Source organism: Macaca fascicularis, chromosome 6 (assembly GCF_037993035.2).
Source record: "Macaca fascicularis isolate 582-1 chromosome 6, T2T-MFA8v1.1".
Classification (NCBI taxonomy): Eukaryota; Metazoa; Chordata; class Mammalia; order Primates; family Cercopithecidae; genus Macaca; species Macaca fascicularis.
Window position 1 is genome coordinate 918347 of NC_088380.1, and position 20444 is coordinate 938790.

Below are 20444 nucleotides of genomic sequence, written 5' to 3' on the forward strand. Positions count from 1 at the left end.
ATGAGGCAATCTGGCCAAATGTGCTCTAACACCACTGGACCAAGAGAACGTCCTGGGCTGACCAGATGCAGCCTTGCATCCACCGTCTGCCACCACCCACTGTGTACACCCCCTGCACACACCTCTGTACACACTCCCCCTGCACATAACCTCTACACACAGCCTGTGTACACTCCTGCACATATCCCCTGCACACACCTCCTGCACACGCCTCTTGCACAATCCTGTGTATACCCCCTGCACACACCTCTGCACACACTCTCCCTGCACATAGCCTCTGCACACAACCTGTGTACACTCCCTGCACATATCCCCTGCACACACCTCCTGCACACACCTCTGCAGACACCTCCTACACACACCCTGTGTATACTCCCTGCACACACCTCCGTACACACCTTCACACACCGTGTATACCCCCTGCACACACCTATGCACACATCTCCTGCACACACCCTGTGTATACCCCTGCACACCCTCTGCACAAACCTCCTGCACACACTGTTGCACACACCCCCGCACATAGTCCCTGCACACACCCTGCACAGACCCTGTGTGCATCCTCTGTACACACTCCTTGTGTATACTCTCTGCACACACCCCCTACATGTACACCCTCTGCACACTCCTCCTGCATACACCCCATGTACACCTTCTGCACACACTCCCTGCACACATTCTGAGTACACCTACTGCACACCCCATGTACAACCTCTGTACACACCCGCTACACACTCCCCTACACCATCCACACACACTCCCTGCAAACATTCTGAGTACACCTACTGCACCCTGTGTACAACCTCTGCACACACCCACTACACACTCCCCTACACCATCCACACACACTCCCTGCAAACATTCTGAGTACACCTACTGCACACCCCATGTACAACCTCTGTACACACCCGCTACACACTCCCCTACACCATCCACACACACTCCCTGCAAACATTCTGAGTACACCTACTGCACACCCTGTGTACAACCTCTGCACACACCCGCTACACACTCCCCTACACCATCCACACACACTACCTGCACACAACCCCTACACACTCCCCTACACCATCCACACACACTCCCTGCACACAACCCCTACACACTCCCCTACACCATCCACACACATTACCTGCACACAACCCCTACACACTCCCCTACACACTCCCTGCAAACACCCCCTACACACTCCCCTACACCATCCACACACACCCCCTACACACTCCCCTACACCATCCACACACTCCCTGCACACATTCTGAGTACACTTACTGCACACCCCGTGTACAACCTCTGCACACACCCCCTACACACTCCCCTACACCATCCACACACACTCCCTGCACACACCCCCTACACACTCCCCTACACCATCTGCACACAACCCAGTGTACAGCCCCTGCACACACCCTCTATACACACTCTGTGCACACACACCCGTGTACACCCTCTACACATATCCCTACACACTTCCTGTGTACACACTCCCTGTGTACACCCTCTGTGTATACCCCTCATCTACTACCACCATACGTACCCCCACTACCCTGCCTTGTGTATGACTCCCCAGGCTGTGAAATACCAGGGATGTTGCCAACGAGCTGGTCTAATCTGAGGTGAGGGTTTCTGGGTGCCCCCTAGACACCAGGAGAAAGGCGGGGAGGGGACACCCCTAGGGCTTTGGACTCACTCCATGAGGCGCTGGGTCACAGTGGTACAGTGACACAGTAGATGTCCTGAGCGGGATTAAAGTCTTCCCAATGAACAGGCTGAACTCTGTCTTCCTTGAAAGCTCTGTAGAAGGACCTCACAGGGATAATCACAGGGAGACCCTCCAGGGCGCGGTCAGCCATGAGCCACAACGCTGGGCCGGTGACATCTCTGGAGGTTCTGGGGTGCAGAAAGACCGGCTGTGGGGAGTGACTGGCTGGGGAGCAGCTCAGCTCCCGCCCACCTCTGCGAGGCCCGGGGCTCGACGGGAGGTGCAGCAGACAAGGCCCCGGGCGGGTACTGGGGGGTCTGGAGGGGTCCCTGCGTGGGGGTCGGGTGGCGGGGAGTCTAAGAGAGTCGGGGATCCCCGGGGCGCGGGGTTCAGGGTGGGAGCGGAGTGTGAATGGGGAAGGGTCCCCATGCGCACCAGCAGCCGCGATTCCACCGCGCCTACTCGGGCTTTCCCCGGGAGGACACGGCGTGTGTCAAGGACCCGGGCCTAGAAGGCGGCAGCGCCCAGGGAAGCCTAGACGGGGCGCTATCTGGGGCGGGGGCTGGGGTGGCGGAGCCAAGTGCCTGGGAGAACCGCCATTCAGGAGCCCCTCCCGGCCAGGCTCTTGGTTCCGCCCACGCAGGTCCCGCCCCCTAGCCCGGCCCCTCTCCCCGCCCCGCCGCGCAGGCCCCGCCCCGTCCCGCCAGACTCTTGGTTCTGCCCACGCAGGTCCCGCCCCTCTCTTAGCCTTGCCCCGCCCGCCGCGCAGGCGCCGTCCGAGGGCTTCGTTTGAAACATGGCGCGGGCTGGTCCGCGGCTGGTGCTGAGCGAGGAGGCGGTCCGGGCGAAGAGCGGACTAGGGCCTCACCGCGACCTGGGTGCGCCAGCGGGCGGGGGTGCAAGCGTGAGGGTGGCGGGGGGTGGGTACCGAGCTTCCCGGGGCGGCCGCGCCTGGTTGCCTGGGCGGCAGACCGTGGGCAGGTGGGGCTCCTCTGCGCAGGCGCCGCGGGCGTCCGGAACGGTCTCGGGCGGGAGGGCGGGGCGCGCGCGCCCAGGTGAGGACCCCGCCCCTCGTGCCCAGGTGCGGCCCCTGCCCGCGTTCCGGTCCCGGAGTCGCGGCTCCTGCTTGTCTATCGGGTCATTGTGGTACCGTGACTGGCGGTTATATGCGCTGAGGAGAGAGAGCCAGCCTTGCTCTCCAGGAGCGCAGCCCGCCCTCCCGCTGGGGACCCCTCTCCCGGGTTCTCCTGGGCCCATTATGCTGATTGTTGGGCTTGGCCTTCTTGAGGATGTTGGTGGCCGGTTGCCTTCTTTTTGGCCTGTTTTTGTCTGGTTTTGGCGTCAGGGGGAAGCCGAGCTCATAAACTGTTGAGAAGTGTTGCCTTCTCATATTTAGAAGAGGTTCTGTAGAGTTTGTGCTCATTGTTTGAATGTTTTGTGGAATTTTCCAGTGAAACCATATGGACATGTCAATTTCTGGTTTTGAAGCTTTTAAATGACCAATTCTGTATCTCTGGTTGTCAGAGAACCGTTCGTATTATTAGTTCACCTTGAGTCTTGGCTGTGTGGGGTTTTGCGGAGTTGGCTTATTTGAGCTAACTTGTGGAGTGTGTGTGCAGAGTTGTTCCTGGGGTTCTGTTCTTAGCCTGTGAATGTCTCTGTGTGGTCTGCAGGTGTTACTGGACCAACAGGTTCAGTCAGGTGCTGTGGGGCCACAGGCCAATACACTGAGACAGCAGGGTTTGCAGCAGAGAAAGAGTTTAATGCTGGCAGGAGCCCAGCAGGGAGGTGGAAGGAGGCCTCAATCCATCTCCCCAAGGAGATCTGAGCTGGGTTTTTTGGTTTTTTTTGAGACGGAGTCTCACTCTGTCGTCCAGGCTGGAGTGCAGTTGCATAATCTCAGCTCATTGCAACCTCCACCTCCCAGGTTCAAGTGATTCTCCTGCCTCAGCCTCCTGAGTAGCTGGGATTACAAGTGCACGCCACCAAGCCCGGCTAATTTTTTGTATATTTAGTAGAGACAGTGTTTCACCATCTTGGCCAGGCTGGTCTTGAGCTCCTGATCTCAGGTGATCCACCTGCCTTGGCTTCCCAAAGTGCTGGGATTACAGGCATGAGCCACCACGCCCAGCCTGAGCTGGGGTCTTGAAAGGAACAGGATTGTGAGGGGCTGGAAAATTGATGTTGTCAGTTGGTCGAGGTAAGGGCCATGGAATTATCAGGGTGTGGAAACTGCATTCTTTGGTGAATCCGCTTGTGGAGTCCTTTAGACCAGATGGCATCAGTCCCCAGGTCCTCAAAGAATATCTCAAATGGAAAACTTAATGTTTTATAATGTCCAATAATCTGTAGAGTAGTTCTCTGTGGAGTGGTTAAGGGGAACAGTAACATCGTGACAAAGTCCATGTGATCCTGTGGCAGTGATTTCTGATTTTTAAAATTTCGTTCTTTCTGCTTGCTTTGCATTTATTTTATACTTTTTCTAGATTCTTGAGGCAAAAATGTAGATGATTGGTTTGAGACTTTCTTATTTTCTATTATAAATAGTGCCACAAGTTTCTCTCTAAGCACTACTTTATCTGTATCCACAAATTTTGTTATGTTGTATTTTAATTTTCATCCAGTTCAGCATATTTTAAGAATTTCCCTCGATACTTCCTGTTTGACATGTGGTTTTATTTATTTATTTATTTATTTATTTATTTTTATACGGAGTCTTGCTCTGTCACCCAGTCTGGAGTGCAGTGGCACAATCTTGGCTCACTGACAGCTTTTTTTTTTTTTTATGTTTATGCCATTCTTCTGCCTCAGCCTCCTGAGTAGCTGAGACTACAGGCGCTCCCTACCACGCCTGGCTAATTTTTTTTATTTTTTATTTTTTAGTAGAGTCGGGGTTTCACTGTGTTAGCCAGGATGGTCTCAATCTCCTGACCTTGTGATCTGCCCGCCTCTGCCTCCCAAAGTGCTGGGATTACAGATGTGAGCCACCGTGCCTGGCCTGACCTGTGGATTTTTAAGGAGTATGTTTTTAAGGTTCCATGTGTTTGGAGATTTTCCTGTTATTTTTCTGTGTGATTACATTATGGCTAGAGCATAATCTGTATGATTTTAATTCTTTTAAATTTGTCAGGGTTTGTTTTATGATCCAGCATCTGGTCTATATTGTTGAATGTTCCTGCCTCAGCCTCCCAAGTAGCTGGGACTACAGGTGCCCACCACCATGCCCAGCTAATTTTTTGTATTTTTTTTAGTAGAGATGGGGTTTCACCGTGTTAGCCAGGATGGTCTCGATCTCCAGACCTTGTGATCCGCCTGCCTCTGCCTCCCGAAGTGCTGGAATTACAGGCGTGAGCCACTGTGCCTGCCCTTCTTTACAGTTTTACGGTTTTCATCTGTCATCTCCATTTTGCTATTAAACTGCTCTTGTGATCTGTATGTTTCTCTGTTCTGTTATTTTTTCTTCATTCCACGATGCTCTAGGTTTCTTTCTTTTGTCTTTCCTTTATATTTGAAAAAATGTCTTCAGCAATTGTCTTAGGGCCGGTCTGCTTGTGACAGGTTCTCTTAGTTTTTCTTTAGAGTTTTTTTTTTTTCTTGAATGTGTGTGTATTCTGTTGTTGAGTGGACTGTTATGTAAATACATAAATATCAATTAGATCCTGTTTGTTGATGGTATTGTTCAATTCTTCTGTATCCTTGCTGATTTTCTGTCTAGTGACTCTATTAATGACTGAGAGAGGGGTCTTGAACCCTTAACTGTACTTGTGGATTTGTCTATTTCTTTTTTCACTTTATATGTTTTGAAGCCCTGTTATTTGTTGAATTGAATATCTAGGATTTTTATATCTTCTTAGTGGACTGACCCTTTTAGTATATGTAGTCTTCCACTTTTTTTTTTTTTTTTTTTTTGAGACAGAGTTTCCTCCTTGTTGCCCAGGCTGGAGTGCAGTGGCACGACTTTGGGTCACTACAACCTCTGCCTCCCAGGTTCACACAATTCTCCTGCCTCAGCTTCCCACGTAGCTAGGATTACAGGCACCTGCCACCACGCCCGGCTAATTTTTGTATTTTTAGTAGTGATGGGGTTTCGCCATGTTGGGCAGGCTGGTCTCGGACTCCTGACCTCAGGTGATCCACCGGGCTCCCAGAGTGCTGGGATAACAAGTGTGAACCACCGTGCCTGGCTCTTGGTCCTCTTTTTTCCTGGTAGTTTTGTTTGTTGAGACATCTGCTTATTTGATATTACTGTAGCTTCTTTTGATTGGTTTTTGCATGGCATATCTTTTCCTATCCATTTACTTTGAACTTTTAACCTACCTGTATCTTTATATTTGAAATTAGTTTCCTGGTTCATTATTTTTATTCACTCTGCTAATCTCTGTCTTGTAGTAGTGTTTTAGGCCATTTACATTTAATATAATTGTTAAATATTAGAACTTAAGTGTGCCATTTTATTGTTTTTTGATTGTTTCCTGTGTTTTTTCCTTCTGCGTCCCTTTTCCTGCCTCCTGTGACTTACTCGAATATTTTTAGTATCATAATTGATTTATCAGTTATGTTTTGGTGTATGTCTCCTTGTATGGTTTTCATAGTGGTGGCTATACAAATTACAATATACTTATGTAATTCAGCACAGTTTACTTGTACAGACATTTTACTACTTCTGAGTGAAATATGGAAACTTTATCACCATTTAGGTCTCTATCCTCTCCCCTTTACAATTTAGTTGTCTGAAGTATTTTCTCTGCATACCTTGAGAACCATATTAATATTATGATTTTTTTTAAAACACCTAGCCTTTTCAGTAACTCAGGAGGAAATGTATTTATCTGTATGTTTCTCTGTTCCGTTATTTTTTCTTCATTCCACGATGCTCTAGATTTCTTTCTTTTGTCTTTCCTTTATATTTGAAAAAATGTCTTCAGCGATTGTCTTAGGGCAGGTCTGCTTGTGACAGGTTCTCTTAGTTTTTCTTTAGAGTTTTTTTTTTCTTTTTTGAGACAGAGTCTCACTCTCTCTCCCAGTCTGGAGTGCAGTGGCACGATCTCAGCTCACTGCAAGCTCTGCTTCCTGGGTTCATGCCATTCTCCTGCCTCAGCCTCCCAAGTAGCTGGGACTACAGGCACCCACCACCATGCCCAGCTAATTTTTTGTAATTTTTTTAGTAGAGATGGGGTTTCACCATGTTAGCCAGGATGGTCTCGATCTCCTGACCTTGTGATCCACCTACCTCTGCCTCCCGAAGTGCTGGAATTACAGGTGTGAGCCATTGTGCCCGGCCTTCTTTACAGTTTTATGGTTTTCATCTGTCATCTCCATTTTGCTGTTAAACTGCTCTTGTGATTTTTTGTTATTGTATTTTTCTTTGAAATTTCTATTAGTTTCTTCTTTATATCTTCTGTTTCTTTGCTAAGACTAGTTTTTCCTTTGTCTCAAGTGTTTGTAATTGCTCTTTGAAGTATTTTTTATGACAGTCACTTTAAAATCCTTGTTAGACCTGAATTCTGTGTTCTCTGTTGGTGGTATCTGTTGATTGACTGTGTTTTCTCATTCAAATTGCCATTTTTCTGGTTCTTGGTCATTTTTTATCGTATTGTGGACATGCTGGGTATGATGTCATGAGGCTCTGCTTCCTGTTTAAATCCCATTACTTGAGAAGATTCCTCACTCAAGCCTGCTGGGTGCAGCCTCATTGCCGGGACAGTCGTGGGGCTCCTGCCTCACCCACAGGCTCTGGCAGACCCTACTGGCTGGGAGGGTGAAGGGCACCACCTCGTTCTAGCCAGCCGGGACAGCAGTCAGGATCCATTCTCACACCCCAGTGCTGGCTGCTACGCAAAGCCAGGTGGACGAGGGGTGTTTGTGTGTGTGTGTGGTTGTGTATGTGTGTGTGGGTTTGCTTGCAGGAGGGCTGGTGATGTGAAGAGACTCTGTCCTGCCAGGCCCCTCCTGGTCCTTTGGCCATCGAGAGCAGGCTTACGGTTTTTGGTCTTTTGGTGTTTCTGGGCTGCCAGCTTTTGTGGCACCCGGAGTGGGATGTGTAGTAAACAAACATAAACAAAACCCCAGAGTCAACCCAGGGCCTCAGTGCTGGGTTACCTCTCGAGTGCCGAGGCCCGTGGCCGGTTGGCTTCTGTTCATTGCAGTCCGCCAGTGCTTGTTCCATATATTTTCCTCCAGGGCGGTGGGTCTGATATGCGAGAGGAGCAGGGTGAAATGTGTCCCCTCCATCTTGCCTGGAACTGGAGGAGCTCAAACCAAATTGTAAATTTAATCAGAACATATTCTGGTTGGGCGTAGTGGCTCATGCCTGTAGTCCCAGCACTTTGGGAGGCTGAGGTGGATGGATCACTGGAGGTCAGGAGTTTGAGACCAGCCTGGCCAACATGGTCAGGAAACCACAAGACTGTCACGGAATGCTTTTCTTTCGGGAACATGAGCCAAAAGTCACTGCACCTTGTCCCCTCCTGACCCTGTCCTGGTGGCAGGGTGTAGGGGACAATGAGCTGCTTGTCCTGTGTGCCTGCAAGTGGGGCAGAACCACGCAGCGTCCTGCTGTTTAGCTGCGTCTGAGATGATGCCCGAGGGCTACGTGAGGAAACAGGGAAACATGGGGTTTTAGTAGAAACCCCATCTGTACTAAAAACACACAAATTAGTGGGATGTGGTGGCAAGTCCCTGTAATCCTAGCTATTCAGGAGACTGAGGCAGGAGAATCACTTGAACCTAGGAGGTGGAGGTTGCAGTGAGCCGAGGTCACACCACTGCACTCCAGCCTGGGCAGCAGAGTAAGACTCCATCTCAAAACAAAAACAAAAAACCCAAAATATATTCTAAAACATAAATGTTCCTGGGAAAGTGTTGGTGTATTCAGATCTAAACTGTCTTTTTGATTGTGGAAACTTTGATCTTGTAGTTAACGTTGATCTAATGACTGCTTATGAGTGCACGTTGCAGAGGCTTGCAGGGTGCATGGAGCTTGCACAGCCCGACCACAGGTGTAAGAGGAGGCCAGCAGACAGGCTACCCGACTAGTGGGTTTCGGATGGTGATGGCTGCAAGGCGTGACGGAACTCAGCAGCCGGAGTGGGGGCGGGAGATGAATTGGGGGTTCCTGGGGAGAGGTGGTTTTGGAGGCAGTAAAGGTGGGAAGAAGCGTGTGGCCTGGAGGTACTGCAGAGATAAACATAAGCTGAAACTTCAGGTACATTCCTTGCTCGTCAGTGCTGATAGTCCAACTCCAAAGGAGTTGTACTGGGTTCTAGGTGCCTTTTTCAGATTACGAGGATACATATCTCTCTAAGAAAAGCTGAAAATACAGAAATGTGTAAGAGGGAAAGTAAAGGGATTTATTCCACAATAGGACACGTGTTAGCATTTGTCTCTCAGTCTCTTTACGTGTACTGTTGGAGGAAGAAATGTTCTGAGTGACCCTCGTCAGGCACGGGGAGGAAGGCTTTATTCAGAGCCATCGAGGTGGGCCTGGGGTCACAGTGCTGGGATTTTGCAGTGGGGAAGAGAGATGGAGCTCAGCTCCAAGTACAGCAGCGACCAGGGGGAGTTCATAGCCGAGGATGAGGGCAGGGGCAGTGGGTGGAAAATGACTGAGAGGACACATGAGGAGTAAGGGGATTTGAGCTAAACCGACTGAACGGGATTATTGCAAAAGAGAGGCCAGGGTGACCAGACACCACCTGTGGGATCTGGGGATAGGGAACCTGAGCAGATACGGAGGGTGGGGGTTCTGGCCGCACTAAACTGTACTTTACAAGGAAGGGCGCAGATGGCCGAGGAGAAGGTTCGGGAGCCTGAGTGAAGTTGAATTAAACCAGGAATCTGTGTCAGTGTCTACTCTACATCCAAACACCAAGAACTTGACCTTTATTATAATAATTGTTTTCAAAAGAAAAGATTAAAATCTCATAATTTTTTTTTAATTCTCAGCTGAGCTTCAGTCATTGTCTATTCCTGGAACTTACCAAGAGAAGATTACCCACCTGGGACATTCTCTGATGAGTTTAACAGGTCTGAAATCTTTGGATCTCTCACGCAACTCCTTGGTTAGTCTGGAGGTAAGTTTTAGGTCTCTTTCTTAAAAGAAGATTTATTGCTCTCAACCTCAGTGGAAAGTCCATTTGCAGCAGAAACGGTGTGTGTTTTGTAACCCTCTGTTTACACCTGTAAACCGTACACTTGGGGTTGTGTTTTTTTGTGTTTACCGTGGGCTACATTTCATACACATCGCGTTACGTTGTGTTGTAGCCCTCTGATGATGATGGTTGTATCTTTAAAGGAAATGAAATGAGACCCCAGAGACTTACTGAGTGGCAGCACAGTGGGCCTGGGGCTGCCTCTGGGCCCCTGGCAGGGTCACCCCGGAGGGAGACGCCTAGGTGGTGGTGAGGGAAGCTGTGCACACCTGCCATGGCCTGATTGGCCCTGACAGAACCGTGGGATGCGCCTGCCCCGAGCCTGGTGCCTGAGCATTATGGAGGCCGCGTCTGACACCAGCTTGGGAGTTTGCTCCAAGTCAGATGCGGACCCCACCCAGGCTGCACCCAGTGCTGCCGCCTCTTTCCCCCTTCCCAGACCTCAGCTTTCTCATCTGTGAAGGGCAGACCCTGACAGTTCTCACCCTGTAGAGCGGCGTGTGGATTAAATGAAATTGTGTGTGTAAATCACTCAGCTTGGTGCACACTGAGGCCTCAGTAGATATTAGCTGTGCTTAGTTGCATCACGCCATGGCACATGTGGCTTCCCTAAACGATCATCTCACCGCGTGAGGCCCAGAGAACTTCATAGATGAGAACGTGCTTCATTTTTCTACTTTTCCTGGTAACAACGTGTTTATTGCAAATGCGTTCATGAAGTTTGTTGGTCAGTGTGTGTTGCTGGCTTATTTCACTGCGTGTTTCTTTTCTAAAGTGTGAACGAATTCACTGTGTTTTCCTGTTGACAGGGCATCCAGTACCTGACTGCATTGGAGAGTCTCAATCTCTACTACAACTGCATCTCCTCTTTGGCAGAGGTGTTTCGGCTCCACGCCTTAACCGAGCTCGTGGACGTGGACTTCCGGCTGAACCCCGTGGTGAAGGTTGAGCCTGACTACCGCCTGTTTGTTGTGCACCTGCTCCCCAAGCTCCGGCAGCTGGGTAGGCGTTAGGCAGGGCCGTGCGCATGCTTCCGCCCCGCGGGGTGTGGGAGTCGTCGTGGGTGTCTGTGTGCTCAGCGTCACGCGCTTGGTTCCTCCTGGAACCAGGAGTTGGTTTTCTACGTGCATGGCTTGAGTTCCTGCAGACTCACAGCTCTAGTGGCCCTGTGTCTGGACAGGACAGTACTGGAAGGTGAGCAGCCTGGGAAGGCGCAGGGCTGGGGCCGTGGGAGCACAGCCCCGGACCAGGCTGCTCTGTCCTGTTGCGGCGCTCCGCATCATGGCTGTTGGACTTGGGCACGTTCCGAACATCTCCTGTCCTGTTTCCTTGCATAGCCACCAGGCATCACCTCAGGTGCAGCTAAACAGCAGGACGCTGCCTGGTTCTGCCCCAGGACCCAGGAAGCACACAGGACAAGCAGCTCATTGTCCCCCACACCTGCCGCTGGTACAGGGTCGGGAGGGGACCTGAAAGAAAAGGGTTTCCGTGACAGTCTTGTAGGCAGAACTTCCAGGGCCCCCACAGCTGTGCCCAGTAGGGAGGGTCTCTGGGTTGGGGCAGCTGCAGGTCACCTTCCCGTCTGCCTCCTGCCTCCCCAGAGGTATCGTTGCTGTTGCTGTGAGCACCTGGTGGTGTCTCTGCTGACCCTACCCCGAGTCACAGATCCAGGAGAGAGAGCTGGGGCCTCAGCCCAGGGGCACACTCCAGAGTCCATGGGGGAAGAAGAGGATGCAGGGTCTCTTACCTCAGTCCTCCTGTGTGAAGTGGGGGGATAAGAATGCCATGTGGACATGTCGTGGTGGGGAGACCTGAGTTCATATCTGTAAGCTCCCAGACTGCCCGGCATGGCCAGGGGCCTATAAACGTTCACTGGTTATTTCTGTTGTTAGGGTCAGACCTACCATGCACTGCTGTTCAAAACCTGCCCCTCCTTCTGAACCTAGGACCTTATCAAAAACAGAAGAATCACAGAGTCCCGACTATCTTGTTAGAAAAAAAGACCAACAGAATCACAGAGGACGGAACACTTTCCCCCACTGCGAGTGCCCTGAACAGGCTGTTTTCCACGGCCGTGGGGAGCGTTCAGGTTCTTTTAGAGAACTGAGATTCTTATGTCAATTTCAAGTCAACAGCAGCTGAAGGAGGCCCCACAGCTAAAGCACCTCGGTGGGTGATGTGCCCGGCCCCTGGGTACTGTCCGTCGTGCCCATTGGGACTGAGGGCCAGCTGGGGTTTTGCCACACACCAGATGAACACCCAGCAGACCTCACCCTGTCAGCCCCGTGAAGTCCGTGTGATGTCAGTGAAGCTGCACACGGGAGGTGGGAAAATAGGTGGAGGAACGCCTGAGCGCCTCAGTCAGTAGACCGGGTAGGCCGTCTTTGGCCATCGTGGAGCCCATGTGGTGCCTTGTCACCTCATCACAGGGAGGACTGGCCTGTGGTGTCTTGACGGTGACGTGATCACACGTGTTTGTAAATGGAATTCTCACAGTTTATTTTATGTTATTTTTGAGACATAGTCTCGCTTCATTGCCCAGACTAGAGTTCTGTGGCGTGATCTCAGCTTACTGTAATCTCCGCCTCAAGCAATACTCCTGCCTCAGCCTCCCAAGTAGCTGGGATTACAGGTACATGCCACCATGCCCTGCTGATTTTTGTCTTTTTAGTAGAGATGGGGTTTTGCCATGTGGGCCAGGCTGGTTTCGAACTCCTGGCCTGAAGTGATCCGCCTAGCCTGGCCTCCCAAAGTGCTGGGATTACAGGCTTGGGCCAGAGGCTGGCCAAATTCTAACAGTTTACACGGCACTGCCTTGCTGCTTGGAGAAGTTTCTGGAGGTGCTGGAAGGAGCTGTCTGTCAGCATGCAGCACACACACCCTCTGTTCCCCGTTTGGTGACAGTGTAGGTCAGCAGTATGGATTGAAATCTGTAAAGGAGTCCTCTTGTGAGAATGCCCCAGTCTGCCACAGTTTGACCATTTTTTAGTAACTAATGATCAAAACAACTTTTCTCTGACCTTCTAAAAGTGACTCGAGGAGCTGACAGCAGGCCTGGGTCCTGGTGGACTTTACTTCTGCAGGAGCTCAGCCACCCTGGGCACTGGGGGCTGGCAGCTGGCAGTGGAAGGAGCATCGGATGGGAGGCCAGTGACTGGGGGTGCGTTTGCTGCTCTGCAAAGGCTGGGAGGCGCTCAGGGCGTCTCTGTGGCCAAAGTGAGACCTAGCTCCCAGCATCACTGTCAGGGAAGACCCTGGCTCACCCGCTCATGTGGCAAGTGCTGGGCCCTGGACAGGCCCTGCCGCTGGCCTTCCAAAGCCTGAGCAGTGTGGATAGAGCTCTGTGCTGCAGCTCTTGGCAGCGAGGAGCGCGTCCTTGGGAGCGTGTGGTGCATGCGTGGTGCGGGCGCCTGAGAGCCTGGCTGTGCTGCCTGACACTCTTCCGACTGGGACGGGGCCGTGGCATTCACAGTGGACCCCCCGAGACACAGTGTCTGTTTCCAAACCCAATGAGGATTTCACTGTTGAATTGTGAGAGACATTCACGGTGGACTCCCCAAGACACAGTGTAGTTGGGAGAGGATTCACGGTGGACCCCCCCGAGACACAGTGTAATTGGGAGAGGCATTCACAGTGGACAGTGGACCCCCCGAGACACAGTGTAGTTGGGAGAGGTTGGGGGGAAAAGCGCCTGTTTTGTGGCATTTATTTGGCTGATTAACCAAGTGACTCATAAACACTTGAGTTTGTCTGTTTCAGAAGCTGCTGTCCTTACTCGGGGTAAATTTTGGAATCTTCAGTTCTAAATCATCGCCTCTGTCATCCAGGTTTTAGATTCAGAATCTTAGTGTTTCTACAGAGAAGGAACACAACAGTCTTCCTGCACACGACAGATGCTTCCAGCAGTGGCGCTGGCAGTCAGAGGCGCTGCGGGAACCCGGAGGTGCTGGGCCCGGGGACGGCCTCCCGCCCGCATGGTGCCTCCCGGAGGGGGCTCAGTCCTTGGCTCCACATGGGTCATGGAAAGGCCCTGGTGGTGGAGGAGGCAGATAGCAAGGGCCTGTGTGTGAGGTGGAGGCAGCGTTTGGGGAGACTGCGCCAGCAGGAGAGGCTGGGTTTGGGGTGGAGGTGAGTTTGCATTTGGCTTCAGACATGCCGCCTTAGAATTTATACAACAGTCCAGAGAAATGTTCTTGGAGTGCGGGATTTGGAACTGACTCAGAAGTGAAGCGAAGTCTTGGTGGGCAGAGAGCTGTGCGTCGTTAGCGCGGGGTGGGTGAAGGCCGGGGTGGAAAGGTTGCGGGAGGGCAGGTCTCCTGGTGCCCATGTCTCCTGGGGGCGTCATGTGTGCTGGGTGGAGAGCGCCCCAGGTTGCAGAGGCCTCTGACTTGGCACCTTTGTGTGATTTTCAGAACTCCTCTGTTTTTCTGCTTTGCACATTATGTTGTGCTGTTACTCATTTCTTACTGTAATTATGTAGTTTTCGAGGTGTGCTATAGGCTCAATGGAGGCAACTGGGAACTTGTCGCAGATTTAACATTACGAGGCCGGGCGCGGTGGCTAAAGCCTGTAATCCCAGCACTTGGGAGGCCGAGACGGGTGGATCATGAGGTCAGGAGATCGAGACCATCCTGGCTAACACGGTGAAACCCCGTCTCTACTAAAAAATACAAAAAAAACTAGCCGGGTGAGGTGGCGGGCGCCTGTAGTCCCAGCTACTCGGGAGGCTGAGGCAGGAGAATGGCGTGGACCCGGGAGGCGGAGCTTGCAGTGAGCTGAGATCTGGCCACTGCACTCCAGCCTGGGAGACAGAGCGAGACTCCGTCTCAAACAAAAAAAAAAAAAAAAAAACAACATTACGAGTAGGGGCTAAGATGTGTTACAAGTTCCAGAGCACCGAGGTTGGAGGCCTGGGGACCTTCTTATCTCCAGGGATTTACATAAGGAAGCTCCAGAAGTTCTGGGTAGGCCTGGGCATGCGTGTCCCTGAGGTCCAGCCCTAAGCACAGACCCTAAAGGCCCCCTGGAAGGTGCAGCCTCATGAGCCGGGCAGCCTCCCTCCCTGGAGGCTTCTTTGGGTTACCCAAGTGTGACTTAAGAATCCCACCTCACACCCGGCGTGCACTTTAGAGAAAGGGTGTGTGTGTATGTGTGTGTATGCGTATGTGTGTATGTGTGTGTAGGTGTGTATGCATGAGTGTGTGTGTATGCGTGTGTGTACGTGTGTATGCGTGTATATGTAAGCGTGTATGCGTGAGTGTGAGTGTATGTGAGTGTGTGTGTATGTGAGTGTGTGTGAGCCTCATCCGTGTGCGGCTGCTCCTCTGAGCAGCAGTGAGCTCTGAGGGACAGGCGGCCTCTTGGCACCATGTTGGGTATCTCCGGGAAGCTGTGGGACCACCAGAGCCCAGCATTCCTGTACTAGGTCAGCAGGAGCAGGGCTGGCCCTGAGGGGATGGACACCCTGCCCTGTGCAGATGCCCCAGGGTGGATGCAGCCGCCCACTGCTTGCCACCTGCGCAGTCTTCTGTGGCCTTTTCTTCTAGATGATCGCCCCGTGAGAGAGAGCGAGCGGAAGGCTTCCCGATTGCATTTTGCATCAGAGGACTCACTCGACTCAAAAGAGAGCGTCCCAGCTTCTTTGAAAGAGGGCAGGTATGAACAGAAGTGCCATGGATGCCCAGAGTGTTTCTGACTGGCCTGCTGTCAGGAGGATTAACTGAATGTCGTTCCCTGTGTGCCAGTTCTCCAGGGGTGGACGCCAGGAGGGAGGAAAGCAGAGCCCGGCTGGCGGGGACTCAGTGGAGGTGGGACGGGGCCTCTCTCCCGTTCTCCGCATTGCTAGGAGTTATTTCTAATATTGAAACTGTTGATTAAGGTAATATGTGTGAAATCAACCCAGGAAAGGGCTTGTCATGTCCCTCTTCCCAGGACTGCAGTTCTCACATCTGTGATCGCCTCTGCTTGTAGCTATTGCTTCAGTTACTTTCTTAGCCGTCCATCCAACCAAATCCCATTTCTGGCCATGAGCACATTCAGCAGGACCCACCTGCCTGGATAGAGGAGGACTCCTTCCTCCTCCACCTTTTCTGTGACGGTGCTGGGATGCGCCCTCCTGTCTCCCTCCCCATGGCTGGTGCTGGTGAGGCCACCTCCGGGGACCGTGGGCGTGTGTGTGAGCCGGGCCTGCTTCCCCTTGCAGCCCCAGCTCTGCTGCCTGCATTTCTGTGTTGGGTTGATAGTATCTACGTGTATCCCAAAACCCTAGAGAGACTTTTTTGTTTATGGGTTGATTCAAGGGGCAGAAATCAGGGGACTCTGTCTGCGTCGCCGTGGGAAGTGGTTGGATTATACACTTTCTTGAGCGCTGTTTGTCTTGTCTGAAGCTTTTAATCAAATCATTTTTTTTCTTGTGTGAGATGCTTTCACTCATTTTAAACTCCTAGTGCAGGGGTCAGTCAGCCTTTTTGTGTGAATGTTTTGGGCCCTGGAGGCTGCGTGACCTCTGTCCCATCTTCTTAGCTCTGCCTTTGCAGGGCAGAGGCAGCCATTGGCAGTATGGAAGCCAGGACGCTGTGCCCGTAAAATGCCTGCCCACAGCGCAGGCAGGGGCCCGATTTGGGCCATTCTTTGCTGACTTCTGTTCCGGTATGGCTCTGCATCCTCAGGATCTCCTCTTCCCTCAGATACCCGCCCTGCAGCCCGCACCACCCCATTTCAGACCAGACCAGTTGCTGCCTGGACAGCGGCACTCTAGTACCTGCACCTTCTGCTCATGTGAGCCGTGCGGGAGAAGCTGTTCCGTGCCCCTCCTGGCTGCTGGTGGTCTACGCAGCTGCTGGCGTTGTCTGTCTCAGAGGGCCTCCCTCCAGCCTTGCTCTCACAAGCCGTCGTCCCCTGTGTGTCTTCACAGAATCTCTGCTCCGTGCCTGTCTCTCTACAGGTTTCCCCTTCTTAGAAGGACACCAGTGGTCGTGGATCAGGGCCCACCTTAATGGCCTCATGGTAATTTGATTGGCTGTTTCCAAGACCCTGTTTCCAAGAAAGGTTGCATTCCGAGGCAGTGGGCTAAGGACTTCAACATGTCTTTGGGGCGGAGGGTCGGGGGCCACAGCGCCAGTCCTGACACCTGGAATCCTGCACGCTGGCTGTCATCACTTGTTAGTTTCATGAGGTTTTCTTGTGGATTCTTTGTCATTTTTCACATAGAAAATCATGTCATCTGGGGACAGTTTTATTCCTTCCTTCCGAATCTGTGTACCTTTTATTTCCTTTTCTTGTCTTACTGCCTTATCTGGGGCTTCCAGCGTGATGTTGGGAAGTCTGGTGAGAGGGAGCGTCCTTGCCTCGCCCTCAGTCTTGCTGGGAGCGTCTGGTTTCCAGCGTAGCCTTGCGTCTGCTGGCCGTGGACGATGGGTGCTGTCTTCATGTGGAGAAGCCTCCCTCCTTCTCCCAGTTTGCTGAAAGGATTCATCATGAAAGGGTATTAGATTTTGTCAAATGCTTTTTCTGCATCTATGATGTGATCTTGTGATTTTCTCCTTCAGCCTGTGGCGTGAAGGATTTTCAAACGTTGAACCGGGCCAGGCACAGTGGCTCACACCTGTAATCTTAGTGCTTTGGGAGGCCAAGGTAGGTGGATTGCTTGAGGCCAAGAGTTTGAGACCAGCCTGGACAACATAGCGAGACTCTGTCTGTAAGAAAACTTTTTTTTTTTTTTCAATTAACTGGTTATGGCGGTGCGTGCCTGTAGTCCCAGCTACTCGGGAGGCAGGAAGACCCCCTGAGCCTGGGAGTGTGAGACTGCAGTGAGCTATGATGGCACCCCTGCACCCTAACATGGGTAACAGAGTGAGACCCTATCTGTAAGAGAAAGAGGAATAAATGTTGAGCCAGCTGTACATCCCTAGAATAAATCCTGCCTAATTGTGGTGTGAAATTCTGTTGGATTGTTGGATTCAGTTTGCTGATTTTTTTGTTGAGGATTTTTGCGTCTGTATTCATGAGAGATACTGGCCTGTGGTTTTCTTGTATTGTCTTTGGTTTTGGTTTTAGGGTCATGCTGACCGCATAGAATGAGTTAGGAAGTCATCTCTCTGCTTCCATCTTCTGGCAGATACTGCAGAGAATTGGTATAATTTCTTCTATACAGTGAGCCCATCCGGCCTGGTACTTTCTGTTTCGGAAGGTTATTAACTTGACTTGATTTCTTTAATAGAACCCTCTACAGTTTGTCTGTTGTGGCAGATTGTTTCTTTCAAGGAATTGGTCCACCTCATCTGAGTTGTCACGTTAGTGGGCACAGATGTTCATCACATTCTTTCATTTCCCTTGTAATGTCTCTGGGATCTGTGGTGATAACCCCTTTCATGTCTGTTACTCGTGTCTTCTCTCTTTTTTCTTAGTTAACATTTCCTTTGCGTGTTACGGATTTTGAACTTTTGGATCAGGGCTGCTAAACCTGTACATGGAACTCAGGCTGGCGTTTCCACAGCTACTCTTGAGCTGGGAGAGGGGAGTGGACGCGGCAGGTTAGAGTATCAGTCACAGTCTGTACTGAAAGCTGGCTGTTTTCCCGCACAGTTGCTAGCTGGGTTCTGAGTTCCAAAAAAGCTCATTCTGATACCTTTTCTTGTTTTTTATATAGTTGCTTTTTATGGAGTGCTAGAATTTGGAGCTCTTTTCTCTGCCATTTTTTGCTGACACGACTCCAAATACATTTTTATTCTGATTTACGAGATCATTTCAAATTTTTTCTCTTTTGTTGTAATACACATAGGAATAAAGGAAGCACTCTTTCCGTGTGGTTGGAAATGCTGTATTCTAGTCAAAAAATAGCTTATTAGTATTTTAGTTGGCTTCAGATTTACTTATATTAAAACTTTACAGTAGTAGTTGATTGGTGTAAAAGTCACAAACTTCACAGAAACTGATGAAGAGAAAGGGAGTAAAAGTCTTCCGCCACCGTTCACGCTGCTGACGATGACCAGCGGCCGCGTGTGGTGCACTTTCCTGCTTTCTCAGGGTGTGTGCAGACACGTGGCGCCGCTTCACGTAAGATTATTCTTCATACCACACGCGACTTTAACCTCTAGATGATGAGAACAGAATATTCTTCATACTGAGCAGCACAGACACGAGGGTTAGTGATTGACATGCCCCCGGGTCGTCTTTGTGGACGTTCAGAATCATTGTGTCCTGGCATGGAAGCCTCAGTCATGGATTTTCTCACTTGAGATTGTCCACAGTTCCCGTCTTTGATCATCTCAAGACTGAATTATCATGGAGATGAGAGTTCAAGATGATGTGGGTCAATGTCCGTATCACACAGAGGAGGTGGGGGATGCCCACGGAACTGTGCTCAGTGTCGGGCTTCAGGGAGGTCTGGCCCCAGGACCCAGGCCCCCTTCTTTGTGCAACGCTCTGGAGAACTCAAGTCACAGGCCCCAGGGAGTGGGACTGGCCTCGGGTGGACCAGGTGTCGTATCATGAGCCACTCACAAAAGCAGCGTTCCTGGTCACTGCCCTTGGGTTTGTTTTGTGTAGACATCTCTTAACTGCCTTCGTTAGAAACAAGGTCCCCTTTGAGCACATTCTCCTCTGTATAGAGGGTCACCAAGCCAAGGCAGGTCGTATTGTGACACACCTCCGATTTCAGCCATTATGGAAACATTTTCCCTGAATGTGAAAGTGGGCATTTGGAACACTTAACTTTCTTGATCACGTGTATCTCCTTGTGGATATGCTAGGAAAAGCGTAATTTGAATTTTAACCTGCCAAAACATAGCAGAACAGAACCTTCCAGAACTTTAAGTTTTGAACCAATCCTAGTGGTGTTCTGTCCAGTGCTGGGATTTGGACCAGTCCTGGAGGGGTTCTGTCCAGTGCTGGGATTTGGACCAGTCCTGGAGGGATTCTGTCCAGTGCTGGGATTTGGACCAGTCCTGGTGGGGTTCTGTCCAGTGCTGGGATTTGGACCAGTCCTGGTGGGGTGTGTTCAGTGCTGGGATTTGGACCAGTCCTGGAGGGGTTCTGTCCAGTGCTGGGATTTGGACCAGTCCTGGTGGGGTTTGTCCAGTGCTGCGATTTGGACCAGTCCTGGTGGGGTTTGTCCAGTGCTGGGATTTAGACCAGTCCTGGTGGGGTCTGTCCAGTGCTGGGATTTGGACCAGTCCTGGTGGGGTTTGTCCAGTGCTGGGATTTGGACCAGTCCTGGTGGGTTCTGTCCAGTGCTGGGATTTGGACCAGTCCTGGTGGGGTTTGTCCAGTGCTGGGATTTGGACCAGTCCTGGTGGGGTTTGTCCAGTGCTGGGATTTGGACCAGTCCTGGTGGGTTCTGTCCAGTGCTGGGATTTGGACCAGTCCTGGTGGGGTTCTGTCCAGTGCTGGGATGCTGTCATGTTATCACGTGACCTGGCCATTGCTCACCAGTCATCCTTGGTGAGTCCCTCTTCAGCATCACCGCAGTGGAAGCAACAAGACCCGCTGCCCCATGGTTGCACCAAACTGCTCCCCTCAGAGACCATGCAGGTATTTTCCTTCGCGGGGTCTGTGTGGGCCGGAGTGTACGGCTGGCTTGAGTGATGCGGATG

The 20444-nt window shown here is 51.3% G+C and overlaps 1 protein-coding gene across 8 annotated transcripts in view; it reads left to right on the top strand.

Moving 5' to 3' along the window:
• Window positions 1-2480: 2480 nt before the first annotated feature.
• The window catches only part of CEP72 (centrosomal protein 72), a 35523-nt gene continuing 17559 nt past the window's right edge, over window positions 2481-20444 (top strand). For 5 of the 8 annotated variants that reach the window (XR_012413543.1, XR_012413544.1, XR_001491222.4 and 2 more), the window contains exons 1-4: window positions 2481-2580; window positions 9647-9774; window positions 10662-10854; window positions 15399-15507. Coding sequence is in view for 2 of the 8 variants with exons in the window: in XM_005556527.5 (XP_005556584.3) it covers window positions 2499-2580; window positions 9647-9774; window positions 10662-10854; window positions 15399-15507 (512 nt within the window). In the remaining 6 variants the exon portion in view is untranslated. Of the gene's footprint in view, window positions 2581-9646; window positions 9775-10661; window positions 13981-15398; window positions 15508-20444 lie in introns of those variants that run through there. The other 3 variants (XR_012413545.1, XM_073993029.1, XM_073993030.1) reach the window with 2 other exon arrangements.